We start from the raw sequence: 14,383 nt of genomic DNA, 5'->3' as shown, positions 1-14,383 counted from the left end.
TTTGGCAGTCCAATAGAGTGCTGGCTGCTTGTTACTTATTGAAACTTCTTGGTCTGTGGTGGGCTTAGGTGGCTTTGAGGCTAATAAATCAGCCCTATCTCTCCCCTTTCCTGGGGTTATTTTCTACAGTTGTCGTCTGCCAAGGGTGAGTACTCCCTTTTTTATTTTCTCTGGTGATATAGCACCAAGGAGCCACCAATAGAAGTCTAACCAGAAAAATCTCTCTGGTGGATCTTTGGGACCCTCCTTTTCTTGTTTTGAGGCTTCAGCTTTTCCATCTTCCTGATTAAGTGGCTGAGGTTCAAGGCTAGGAGATTGATGAGGAAGATGCATAGTTCCCTGGTGGTGTGCAGGTGAACTAATGAATGAACTGCTGAACTGCTCCATGATTGGGTGGTTCATCTATTTTAGGAGTTCGTAGTCCCTCTTTCTTTGCTTTGTTTACCTTGCTGATTGCATGTTTTGGTTTGCCCATCCTTCTGATGGCCTTTTGTTGGTTAGGGGGATCTAGGATCCCTTGCTTCTTGCATGTCTTTTACTTAGGGCCAGGTTTTGGCCTTTGATCCCTAGTAGGCTTAAAATGAGTGACTCACAAGGACCTGGCATGGATTGAATTGGGTAGAGCTTCCCAGATAGCAAGCACTAAGGAGCCATAAAGAATCCACCAGAAAGAGGCATTTCATTACATTCAGTGCCAGTTCTTTATGCCTTAGTTTTAGAAATTATATTAATGTTTAATTATATTCATGATGCTTTGGCCCAATGACCTCCTGTATGGCAGTTGCCATAAAAACCAACCAGTCAATTGGTAATAATAATGGTATTATGATAAATCTTTGATAGGCTTACTTAATGTTTACCAGCATTGACTTTTTCACTGAATAGGAATATTTTTAATATTTATGGTTTTTCATAGGATCCTGCACCACCACCACCAGATGCTGATGATGTGCCATTATTATCTGCAATAACTGACTCGAGTGAAGAGGACAGCATGGAGGAGAGAGAAGATGCTCCAATGCTAGACTTAACTTCAGCCCTTCAAGAGACAGGTATCATATACAGTTTTATTAAATTGGGCTTGTGTGGCTGTCATTACAGTATGATTTTAAATTTATAATTGATAGCCATATTATGGTCCTGGCCTCCGGTAGGCTAGCATAAAACATTTAAGGCCTAGTGTGATTGCTTGAGCTTGGCTATACCAGCACATAAACATGGCATTAGCTTTATATTTGTATAAAAAGGATTATTTGAGCTATGGGGTAAAGCATATCATTATGATGCCTGCATCCATGTACATTTACTTAAAATGTGATCACTTCTACCTTACCTTACGTAGATTTTGGGGATCAATGTTCCCGTGGCCCGGTCTCCAACCAGGCCTCCTTGCTTTCACAAGGTAATAACTCTCGCACGTCGTATAATGCTATGTAGACAGTGACTCCCTTTGGGCACCATCTTTATCCACTTAAAGAATACTGTACCCACTTTTGAACCTCTATATCTTTAAATGGAAATGTGTGTGTGTGTGTGTATGAGGTTGGAGGTCAGACACTTGGGGCTATATTCACCGAATCTCTCCCAGTAATTGCTGTTGAGTAAATGCTCAACATGGACACGTTGGGATTAGCATCAAAGAAAATAGTGCCACATGACAACCCACAAAAAATCTTACTCTGAATTATTATTATTATTATTATTATTATTATTATTATTATTATTATTATTATTATTATTTTTGTTATTTTTTTTTGGGGGGGGGGGGGGGCTATATCAAAACCTTATGCACTGATCATTCCAAAATTAAACAAAAATGTAATCATAATGCTTGAGCACAGTTGCATACCCCCTTATAGTTAGCAATAAAAATATCTTCTTATAAGAGCTTGCCCTATTGAAAGCAAATATTTGCTACCTGTTACTTACTGTGAAAATGGCTTGCGCAGGTATAGTGGGTAATATCACAAAGGGACATCTCCTTCATTCACTTCCTAACTGTATTCATTGATAAGCAGACATAAAAAGCTCTGCTTACATTTATTATGTGTCCATTTCATGTTAACTTTCACCATTTACAGGCACTATATTACACATGCAATTGAAATTAACCTCACAGGGAGGATGATGCAGTCATGTGTTTAGCCAATACATAATACACAGTATTTCCAGAAAATATCCAAAAAGCAAATGCTCAGTAATGGGTATTCCCATGGATTTCTGGCAACCCAATGAAACCTGGGAAGCCTGAAAATAATTGAAAATACAATTATTATATAATTTTCTTAATTCTTGATGGCTACTCAATTGTAATCCTTCAACTACACATCACATCCAGGTATGTACTGTATTAATATACCACGTAAGATTTAAAACTCCCATGGGTGCAAAAGGCTCACATCTGCTTCCTCAGGCCTCCAGTAAACAGACATAATCTTGGAAAAATATCCTGGGCATGCCTCCTGGGTGTGAGGGGCCTCAATACTGTGAGAGCATCCATGAGTAATGCATGCAGCAGCAGCAGCAGCTCACACACCACCGCTATGCATCTCGTGTCCACCACATCATATAATGATGATGAAATAAATAAGTACCCTAACTATAATTATTGAGGATAGTGGCATAGAAGACCCTGATTATGATAGACTATGTACAAGGTTCAGATATCAGTTCATATTCCATACACTAATCTTCTTGAAACACAAAATTTTTATCTAGATAAGCAATAATCCTGGTAATTATTTTCAGACTATGATGACTCTGCCTCTGTAATTGTCAGCTCTGAGACAGATGATACTGAAGGAAGCACCCACGCAGCATATGCACCTTATCATGCATACTCAGATGCACCACGTGCCAGCACTTCCATAGATGTTGAGTGCCACACACCTCTGGCCGTAGGAGGGCATACACAAATTCAAGAAAATGTCTGTGATAATGAACCCACCTTCCTCAGGGAGAACCTGTCTATTACCTGTCAGGAAAACAGTGATGCCGACAATGATGATGATGAACTTCTGTGCTTAGTTGATGGCCCTGGTACAAACCCAAGTCGGGAAGATAAGGAGGATAATGCAAGTTTAAGCGGAGATGTTATGACAGATACGAAAGCAGCTGTTCTAGCTCTCAGTGCAGTCCAGCGGCACACAGATGGCATCTGTCAGGTTAACACTGAGCTAATATCTCATTAAAGAAGGCATTCTCATATAGGTTTCCCACCATGTGCCATTTGTGTTAAATACGTTATACAGTTTTGTGACAAATGCATTGAAGGAAAATTTAGAGAGCATGTAATGGTATAAATTTCCGAGAATAAGTGGCATCAAAACAAAGGATTACTTGCCAAGTTCACTAACTATACAAGTAGAACCAGTAGTAGTACAGTTGAGCTCACAAAATCTGAACACACACTATGACAGTCCAAAATTATTTTTTAAATACCACATATGGCCCCTCCATTTACGAATTTAATCCGTGCCATTTCCTTTCTCTTCGTAGGCTGTCTTCTATTTCCATTTGGGTTGTCTTGTCCTTTCTTTCTTGGCTCTTTCAGGACCATCATCTTATGCCTAATACTGTCACCTCTTATCGTGCAGCACTGGTAGAGCTGCTCCAGCTTGCGTTCGGGGTGGGTGTCACTTCCGTCCCGTTCCGTAAACTTTCTCGTGCTTTGTTTGCGCAGTCTGAGCCATCCTGATCCTTGGCCCGCATACTCTCTTTCCTTTCTTCTCCTCAGTTTGTGGTGGCCCCTTTGGTTCACAATTACTTTCTGAAGACTTTGTTTCTGTTGGCATTGGTCTCTGGGGATTGGGTTGGTGAGCTTCATGCTCGGAGTAGAGGTTTCTGCTCTTTCGGTCCTGGTGGACGTTTTGTTTCATTGCAGCCGTCTCCTTCTTTTCTGGTGAAGAACGAGACGGCAGGCTTCCGGAGGGGGGGCCCTTGGGTTATTGGTACTTGGTTGATCAGGCCAGGGGGGTTCATCATGTATTGTATCCAGTAGCGGCTCTGCGCCATTACCTGGGCGCCTCGGTTTCTTTGGCAGTGGATGCACTTTGGGTTGATTCAATTTCCCTCGTTTCCTTTTCCAGGGCTTGGGTCTCTCAGGTCATCCGCAGGGTTATTTAGTCTAGCCAGCCTGCGGTCTACCCTTGTGCCCATGATGTTCATAAGTATGCTGCTTTGGTCGCTGTGTTTGAGAATATGTCTTGGGCTGACATTCGGGCACGGGGTTTTTGGAGGTCGAACAAGGTCCTGGCCGCCCGTTATTTGGTGAATGTTCCTGGTCCCAGTCGTTCATGCGTTGCCTTGGGTCGCAGGTTGTAGCCAGTTGTCTCGTCTTCGAGTTGAAGCACACGGTGCGGCCGCCCCCTGGGGGAAGTACCTCTTTCTACAGAGGAGCCTCAGTTAATGAATTTGATCCATTCCGGCACTGCGCTCATCGTGTGAAATGCTCATCTTGCGAAATGAATTTTCCCCATTTAAAATAATGGAAATAAAATTAATCCATTCCACCCCGTAAAACATCAATATGAAATTTGATAATGTAATTATAATGCACACTAGAAGGTGAAGGGACGACGATGTTTTGGTCCGTCCTGGACCATTCTCAAGTCGACTGAGAATGGTCCAGGACTGGAACGAAACATCGTCGTCCATTCACCTTCTAGTGTGTCGTCTGGTCAACATACTTCATACGTTATTGTGACTCATTGCCTGCATAATTATAATGCATGTAATTATTATAAATGTTTTGTTTTACTGTTTTCAATTGCACTTTACCTTCTGAAGAGTTGTTGGTGGCTTGAGGGAGACGATGGGGAGGTGGGGAGGAAGAGAGGGGTTATGGTGTGGCAGGAGACTCCACCTCTTGAGTCAGGTGATTTCCTTCTTCAAATCAAGAGTAATTGTGTCTTTCTTACTCTTGACAACACTATTCAAAGAAGCAAGCAGGTTTTTTTGGTGACATCGTAGGTTACAAATTGTAGTCACAAAACCACGAAAAACCCAAAGAAAAGCACAAATAAATGCAGAGGGATGCATGTCCTGCGCGATAAAACAACAACACTGTCATCGGAGGCGTCCGAGAATTTGCGAGAACCAACAGGAACGTTAGGGAGCACTACTTTGCTTTCTTGTTAATCGAGCGGAAGCTTATCAATCAAGACAAATTTTCTGCGAGTGGCTCACTCGATACCTGAAATGCTTGTAGATGGGGCTGCTCGTCACATGAGGTTCCTCTGTACTTTGGTTATGTAGCTCAAGGGAGCCGAAGGGGCTCCCCCACAGAAAACTAGCATTGAATGTAATGAAACGCCATTTCCTGGGTGAGCCCTGGAGGCTCCCTGGCACCCTCCCTCCCTCTGGTCGGCATTTTCTTTTTTTAATGCTCAGCCTCCGAACTGAGGGTGTGAGGTAGCTGGCGCGAAGGTCCAAGGTAACCCCCTCCCGGGGATGGGAGGGCTGTGACAACAGGCTGCACGGACAATCAGCGGGGTGGTGGTGAATGACTTTTGCTTGTTTGCTTGTTTTCTTTGCTCTCTGTTTGGGGAGTCCTGTTTCTCTGTTCGGTCTTGGGTTTTTTGCACTTTCCTACCATGTGGCTTGTTTTGAAATACCTACCTTTCTGAGTGCCTAACCCCGGTTGATGGCAGATGGAATACCCTCAAATACAAGGGGGGTTTTCCTATGGTCATTGCTCCCTGTGCCCCTCTGAAAGAGCCATGTTTTGGCTAGTGGTCCTCGGTAGGCAAAACACCATTGACTGAAGCCCCAGACTAATATAGCATATATCAGTCTGATAGCTCCAGGAAGCCTCTGCAGCTCACCCAGAAAATGGCGTTTCATTACATTCATCACTAGTTTTATGTTCAGAAAACAAAAAAAGCAGGAAAACAATTAAATTCTTCACAAAGAATTCAAGCGTGGTCGTCACTAAGCGGGATACACTGGTAAACTGATAGCGCCTCACCCCGTGCCCAGCAGGGACCACGGGATCGTCGACCAGTACATGTACAGTATCAACAAACTCAACAACCGAGGCAAACCTCGAATATCGAGTCAAATTTTACGAGGAAATTGACCTCGTATACCGAATTATTCATAAAGAGGGTCATTTGTCAACTGAGGTTCCACTGTACTTTAAAAATACCAAAAATATTAACAATAGGGTTTTCATGGATTTTTTCTTGTAATCGCTTCTCAAAAGATATCGCTGTCCAGTAATGACGTGTGGTGAAAGTGTACTTTTCCTGCCTTGCTAAGTAAACAATGTTTCTTTATTTCTTATTTACAGTAAATTTGTATAATTTTAATAATCATGCTTAGCCAGCAATGCTGATAACATATATAAAAAATATTCAGCACATATTATGGCATCACAGGTGATAATGTGCATTCATAATCTACACCATGTGATTGCCTGAAAGTGAGGGATAAAATGTATATAAAATTCGCATCATATTTTAGGCAGAGTTTGGAAGAGGGTCAACATTCGTTTAAAATTTGAAATGATCATTAATCCATAATGGGCTGCTGCTCCCCAGCAATGTTGGATTTTGGTTGCTCAACTGTATTACAAAAGTTTATTTAACCTTTGGAGGACCAGTTGGTTAGTTCAGAATGCTTTCTCATTCATCATCTTTCTATCATTGAGGCATTCAATTGTTTTTGACTTACTACAACTATTTTGTTGTACAATATTTTTTCTTCATGATCAGTACTTGCACTAATAAAATATATGATGTGTGTAATAATATTATTTTGTGTTTATTTTCTGGAAAGTCTCACTAGTATACAGTATGAAGTAATGGGATAAGAATGAAAATTGTAGAATTTAGTATACAGTTTATTGTTACAGATAAACGAGAATTTATACAGATTAACGAGACAATAACCAATATGGCACATAGTATCATTATATTGACTTGTATCCATAACTAGCAAAGCCATCTTTATATCAGCCTTAATTATCCTATTCCAAACTACAGTACTGTAAATGGCAAGGAATAGGTTCTTCAGTTCTCTGGAGGAAAAAATATATAAACTTGTTCATTTATAGCTTTTGCTGAATGCATCTAGGAGTCATTCCCAGATATGATTGCTTCATAAATAATCAGTTTTCTTTACCCTTACACTGCTCCAAGTGCTATTTATGGCTACCTCATGTGTGTGCAAATTGCTTTATGCAATTTTCCTCATTTGATTTGTTAACTATTTGTTGTCAGGAGCACCATAATGAAGTACATACTCCTAAATGGCTTAGCAGTCCAAGGGTTAAGGAAGCTGATTTGTAAGTGAGACTTTAATCTCCATTTACTCTCAGACTTGCATAAACAATTTCTCTGCATGGTGTGCAGGCTCCTTGCCATCCTTCTTGTTGATTTATGCAGTAGTTTAGAATAAGTAATTGTATTCATATGTACTATAATTTTTTTTCTTTAATATGGTGGGGGAAGGGGTGGCACTTTGAAAAGCATTTTTCACATAGATTCTAAAGGAACTGAGATATGTAAGAATTTGCTAAAGCTTTGATGTTAATCGTTAGACAAAAAAAAAAAAAAGCTAGATAATTCTTCACATGCTTGAAATCTATTGATCTTGAATCCCACTTAACTCAAGTTATTTGACATCTTGGTACAAAAATCTTCTCATGCAACTCCTTCAAATAGTAGTGGGCTTATTGCTCATGACATTCATCTATAAATTAATCATTCAGTTTACTCTATACTTTATACTATATTCTTTACTCTATAGTTTCCTCTATACTCTATACTATACTCTATACTTTACTCTATACTCTATACTGTACTCTATATTATACTGTACCTCACTAAATAGATTAAGTGTGAAAACATTCATGATTGAAGCTATTGACTCTCCTTCGAGGAATTCTCTCTTGTTATGGTTGTTAAAGAGGTTTTATTTTCATTTTGAGCACTTTAATTATGCGTGGAAAATCTTCTGACATCTAGAAGTAGGGAGGAGTTGCTACTTGACAATGTTAAGCTTGTAGATGACAAGGAATTTTTTTTTGAACAAGCAGTTTGAAACTTGGGAATTGGAATACGAATCATTATTTCCAGGTGAGAGATCCTAGGTGCAAGTGTAATTTATCTTGAAGATGCCATTGAAAAAGGATGGTTTTCTGAACAAGCACTGATTACAATAAGGGTGCCTTGAATGTGCCTTTACACAAAAATATTGGTATAATATCTGAATGCAATCAATGTCAAGGAAATTATTAATTTTGTAACAAAATCAGTGCATAAAACTAAGGTTAGCAATAAAAAGGTTTTCTGAAAATTACAGGCAAGGATGGCAATTACAAGGGCAGTAAAAGTCAATTATGCAATAATGATTACTCATTTGATATGATAACACATTTTATATTGAGTATGTGGTTTTGTGTTTTCCTGTAGGGGCCAAATGGTGGATCTCTGAAGATACTGAGATAGCTCTACACAATAAGTCACATGAGCCCTAAGAGTTTTGAATAGCCTACCTGAGATCAGAACCAGAGCCTAGTTTTCCCCATCACAGAGGCACAGGGAACTGGGGATTCTTTACAATCACCCCGGGAGGGAGCCAGTCGGCCGAGCGGACAGCACGCTGGACTTGTGATCCTGTGGTCCCGGGTTCGATCCCGGGCGCCGGCGAGAAACAATGGGCAGAGTTTCTTTCACCCTATGCCCCCGTTACCTAGTAGTAAAATAGGTACCTGGGTGTTAGTCAGCTGTCACGGGCTGCTTCCTGGGGGTTGAGGCCTGGTCGAGGACCGGGCCGCGGGGACACTAAAGCCCCGAAATCATCTCAAGATCATCTCAAGATAACCCCCACGAAGGAAACATCCAGTGAAGCAAAATGGACGACTGCAAGGTTCACAGAGAACAAGAATTGAAGCAGCAAATGACTTCAGAAATGATCTATCCAATAGTTAGATAAGATCTCTCTAATTACACCTGTCTCCTGCTAAGTAGCAGCACCACTGGAAGCTGCCAGCTTTCATGTCAGTACACCTCAGTCCTTTCACTGATGATCCACCTACATGGATAGATACTAGAGATGCCAGCCTAAGTGGGTCCAAGCTGGTTTTATATGACTGTTGGCCCTCTTTTAGACTCTGTCCTGTGGGAGCCATTTGCTTATCATTTCCAAGTTTACTGTTGCTTCACATGCATGTGTTTACAAGCCTTTCTTGTTGTGTGTGTTTTCAATATTGTTCACTTCAAGCTACATGTGCTTAGGGCAGCCCTTCCCTAAGTTTTCATGTGGATTTAGGAGTTTGTATAATAGATGTTGGCTTTCTGTATATAGTACCACACCCTGAGTAGTGCAAGGGTCATTGACTCCTTTGCAGAGGTCTGAGATTGAGAATGTTCTGAGGTTTGTTGATTGAGGGCTGCACTAGTGTTCATATGCATTGTACATATGGCATGCTGTTGACACCATTCATAGTCATGTTTATCCAGAAGGCTGCATTTGGTGTCTTTGGGAGGCAGTGACTGTGTTTTTGCCTCCCAGCTCATGTATTGGCAGGCAGTACTGTCCTCTCTAGCTTTGCCTTTTCCCCCTGGTTCTTCTTTCTGCCTCTCCTTTTTCTCCGTTGTAATTTCTAGAGAAGGTTGTGGTACAGGGTCTTCCTCATGTTCATGGTGGTTTGGTGGGTCTTGTGCGTCACCTGCTTTTGGTCGGGGTGGTTCAGTTTTGGAGCCAATGGCAGGGCTACTTGTACTTCCTTCAGCAGGTTCTTTGTGTGATCAGCGCCATGCTCTCCTTCGGATGTCTGGTTCGAGGGGTTCATGCTGGTCCTTTTCACAGTTTGCCCCTTGATGGGGTGGTGAATGGTGAAGTTTATGCGATTTTCTGGCGCCTAGTCCCATGGTAGAGGGCCAGTCTCAACCCAAGCGAGAGGAAGGCGGGAGATAGAGTGAACAAGCTTGCTCTAGTTTATAACTTTTCAATTATTTGTTTACATTGTTGGGGGAGTTCTTTTGGCAAGTTTGAGGCATCAATATTTCCTTAGAACCAGAAGTAGTCTGTTTTGTCTCACTGACTTTCTGGGTACTTCTCCGGTGGTGGCGAACATCATTAAAATTCACTGACAATTTGATCATAGTGCACTGCTCTCTGTGCTTCTTTAGAGGGGGGCCAGGTTGTAGCTTGTGGTCCCCAGTGGGCCTAAAAGAACTCCACAACTGATGGCACTCAGTAGTTTGACACTGTACCAGCAATGTAGTTTCAAGGAACCACCAGAGCTCACCCAGGAATTGGTGCTTCATTACATTCAACGCTGTTTTTTTTTTTTTTTTTTGAGGGTGGGGGAGGAGCCCATCACTTTGGGTTGTTGAGGAGCTTCATACTCTTCTCTGGTAGTGCTGGGTTTTTTCCTTTTCCTTGGCCCTGGTGGGCAGTTTCTTCGTAGCCTTCTCCCTTTGTTCTGGCAAATAATGAGACGACTTCCGGAGGGGTCTTTTAGTTATTGATTCATAGTTTGTTCGGTCATAGGTGCAGCACTTTTTGTGTCTAGTTGCAGCTGTTCATCACTACCTGTGTGTTCTTCAGACTGCTTTGGGGGATGTATTGATTGTTGATTTTGTTTCCTTAGTTCCCTGTTCTAAGACTTGTCTTTTTCTGGTTCTCTGCAGTGTCATTAATTCTAGCTAGGCTGCTGTCTGCCCACAGGCCCCACTGTTTTTGTAAACCCAATCTGGGCTCTCTTCTTCTTTGAGTTTATTCATTGTTCTCCTCCCCCTCCCTGGTATGTCCTGGTTTCCATATTCTCTATGGTTTGCTAGCATCAGGGAGCCACTGTTTGACACCTGCATAAAACTAGCATCAAATGTAATGAAACTTCTCTGTTTGATTTGGCCTTTGTGGCTCCCTGGTCCTTCCCCACACCCTACCAGGTACTTCAGTTTGTGGTCTTCAGCTCAAGGCTTAGGTGTGTGTTGCTTCTCTGTTAGCCTTGCAGTTTTGCCTCACTTTTGAATGTTTCTTTGATGTGGGTGATAGTAAAGACCCCAGCTGCCTGTGCCTCTGTGATGGGAGGCCAGGTTCTGGCTCTGGTCTCCAGTAGGCTATTCATGACTACTAGGGCTGATTTGACTTGTATTTATTGAGTTATTTCAATGCTAACTGAATTCAGGGAGCCACCGAGGCCCAACCAGAAAGAGGCATTTCATTACATTCAACATGTTTTTGTTTAATCACTCGTTGACATATATTCACAACCTTGCAATTCTTATCATGTCCTTTTGCAATTTACATTAATTCTTTGGGCTCATTTACTATTTCATATATTTCTATTGTAAAAAAAAGGAAATTATCCATTGCCTGGCCTTAGGCCGGACTCAGGGAGTAGAAGAACTCCCGAGACCCTTATTATATTTGTTTATGTGTTGTATTTTTTAATTGCATCTCTCATTTACACACAATGTGAATCCTTGTTCATCAAAACTCCACATATTCTTTCATAATTTCAGCATTCACTTGTCCTTCACAGCTTTTGTTCATGAATATGCTAAGGAACATGGGTACTCTACTGCTAAAGTGTAACATATGATGTCACATAAAACCGTTCCACACTCCCAGTTTAAGATATTTAATTTTCTTTAGAAATGACTCAAGGAAGTCCATGCAAAAGATTTAAGTCATTTTCTTAATCCCAATTATCTGAATGTTTACCATTATATTTAAAATATAACTTGTATGTGGCACTTAAGAGTTTTTATCTCGTATATATATAATATATATAATATTTATAATATATATAATATATATAATATATATAATATATATACTTGCACACATACTTGCTGCATTCCATAAATCTTATATTTTTCAATTTGTGAACGAGTGATACGTGCGAATGTAATTGCTTCATAGATGTGTGTGATAGGTTATCGTGCAGAAGTATTATTATTGAGAGTAGATAGGTAGATAGGATGAGACTTTATAGATTATGATGTAAATATATAATATAAAGGCCCTGTGATTAATATGTACTTGATTTGTTTGCCTTTGAGGAGCATTGTGGCTAAAGTTTCATAATATTTTTTTTATCTTTTGGGGTTAAAATTCAGTGATTTGTGTAGTTGGTGAGACTAAAAGGTGTACATAACTTGTATAGTTTAAAACTGTAATTTAGATAATATTAATGGATGTTTGAGATATATCACTATAATTATTATGCAATTCTTTGTATCGTTTACTAGTTACATTGATTACTTTACTGTTTAACATTTCCTTCATGTTATATTTATAAAGTTTATTTGATTTCTAGTCTTTTGATTCGTATATTGAATTAGAGTACTTCAGCTGCTATATAGCATTACTGTACTGTATGTTGTTGGATGATTACTTATTGTATTGTTACTCTATACATTTTAATTATGTTAGTTAATAGAAATATTTAATTCTTTAATGTAGATAATATGCTTTTTTCAAGTATGTGGTTCAATACACCGGTGGTTGGTTGTTGCTGGGTAGAGGTTTACTGTGATAATTTATTTCATACCCCAAGCAAGCGAGGTGGATTTTTTAAGTTTTTAACTTGTAAACTCCTTCATACAAATTTACATTACGTGCGGATTAACCAGTCCACATCTATATGGTGTCAGACTTATTGGAATCTCAAACATTATGTGGTAAACCTTGATTATATAAAGTTTGCTTGTGTATTTTTACATTGCTGCAGTCTAATATTATCTTTCTGAAAATATGTTCCCAACTCTACATGTTAGCTGTATTATATTACTTTTACTGTATTGGATCTGTAACATGGCTAAATATTGTAGGGGTTATGTGATTGTGACAAGTTTGCCAAGTTTATACAAATTTCTTTGGCATATGCACCCAGTAATTTAGTACAATAATGAATAGGAAAACTATCATTATTTAGAATTGAAAAGTAACTTTGCATATGCTATGCTGTATGAATACCTGTGGACTGAATTGGGTTTAATATACTGTATTGACAATCCAAAGATTTTTTGTTTATATATATATATAATTTTTGTCTTTACTATGTCTTACCCATAGACCATCAGTGTTTAATGCAGGTCTGCTGGCTATATATGAAAAATTACAACTTTTAAATGACAAAATTAATTTTAGTAATGTGATTTGTTAACTAGACACACAAGGCCCAGATGATGAACGAATCATGTTCAAATTTTGTAATACCTAGACAACAAGAATCAAGACAGCCAAACAACTGATAGAGGAAAATATGGATAATGAAGACCACAAGCCAGGATATATGATTAATCAAAACACTTTGTGGTCTGAAATCTTTCAGTATATTCTCTTAAGGTATTTTTAGAAAGTTAAAAGAATAGTATCTTTTTTTTTATTACCACTCATATCAGGATGTCTCAAAATCATTGGCTAATTGTTACGTGAAATGGCTTTATTCTGATGAGAAACATGTTGTTATGAACTGGAAAACATAGATTGGGTCCAATTTTACAGTACTGTATATGATTATATCAAGGGATCTGGTAATCACAGAAAATGCAAGTTTGATGTACAGTATTCAAAAATTAATTATTGTAGAGTATTTTAGTAGTTTACGCAAAATTTTAAGTATGAATTATTGAACATCATATACAGGGTTAATATTGTCATAAATGTTACCATATTGAAGTTATTATGCAGGTCTTTCTAAATATGCAAAAACACCTCAGAGTAGTAAAATAAAATAAAACCACTTTTTTCCTTGTTTACGTTTTCCTTGCAACATTGAAGACCTCATTGTGATGTCCTTGAGAAGTATCAGTAGCAAGCGTGGGGATTTGTGATAAAATTTACACTCTATTATTTGTGAAATTTATGTAAAGATTCCACCAAGTCTTTCGTGCTCTCCTGAGTTATATAATGATACGATAATGATAATTTTATTTAGGGGGAAAAGTACATACATACACAAGAAGTTACAAGCAGAATGTTGGATGTCTAGATAAAGCAAGTATACACTATGTCTAAAGCCACTAATACACAGCATTTCGGGCAAGATGTGGAAAAATAAATGAAAAACTAAAACTTGAAACGAGTTGGGATTAAAAGCATGAATTGAACTGAAGTAGAAAAAAATGACAATACTATAATTACATGTTAAATGAAATGGCAGAAATTGCAATAGAACAGCAGTTAGTAATAAGAACCCTTGATTTGCAGAGCATATCTATTTAAGTTAAATTGCACTTTTGGAATATCAAATAGATATTTGTTTCTAGTGTAGTGCTTATGGGTTCTGTTACAATCCTCCAGGAAGCATTTAAGGTCAGGATTAGCATTGCAGTTCAGAGTTTTATATACATAGAGTACACTTGAAAGGATGAGCAATGACTTAATATCTAACATATTTAAAGATTTAAGTATGCTG

General features: G+C 39.0%; 1 protein-coding gene across 3 annotated transcripts in view; it reads left to right on the top strand.

The window, feature by feature from the left end:
• LOC123747390 (uncharacterized) overlaps positions 1–3,339 on the top strand; it is a 48,608-nt gene extending 45,269 nt beyond the window's left edge. For all 3 annotated transcript variants that reach the window (XM_069321842.1, XM_069321840.1, XM_069321841.1), the window contains 2 exons: positions 917–1,052; positions 2,749–3,339. In XM_069321842.1, the coding sequence (XP_069177943.1) occupies positions 917–1,052; positions 2,749–3,191 (579 nt within the window). In that variant the 3' untranslated portion in view covers positions 3,192–3,339. The remainder of the gene's footprint in view (positions 1–916; positions 1,053–2,748) is intronic.
• The last annotated feature ends 11,044 nt before the right edge of the window (positions 3,340–14,383 follow it).

Source organism: Procambarus clarkii, chromosome 10 (assembly GCF_040958095.1).
Source record: "Procambarus clarkii isolate CNS0578487 chromosome 10, FALCON_Pclarkii_2.0, whole genome shotgun sequence".
NCBI classification, from domain to species: Eukaryota; Metazoa; Arthropoda; class Malacostraca; order Decapoda; family Cambaridae; genus Procambarus; species Procambarus clarkii.
This window is presented reverse-complemented; position numbering and strand designations above follow the sequence as displayed.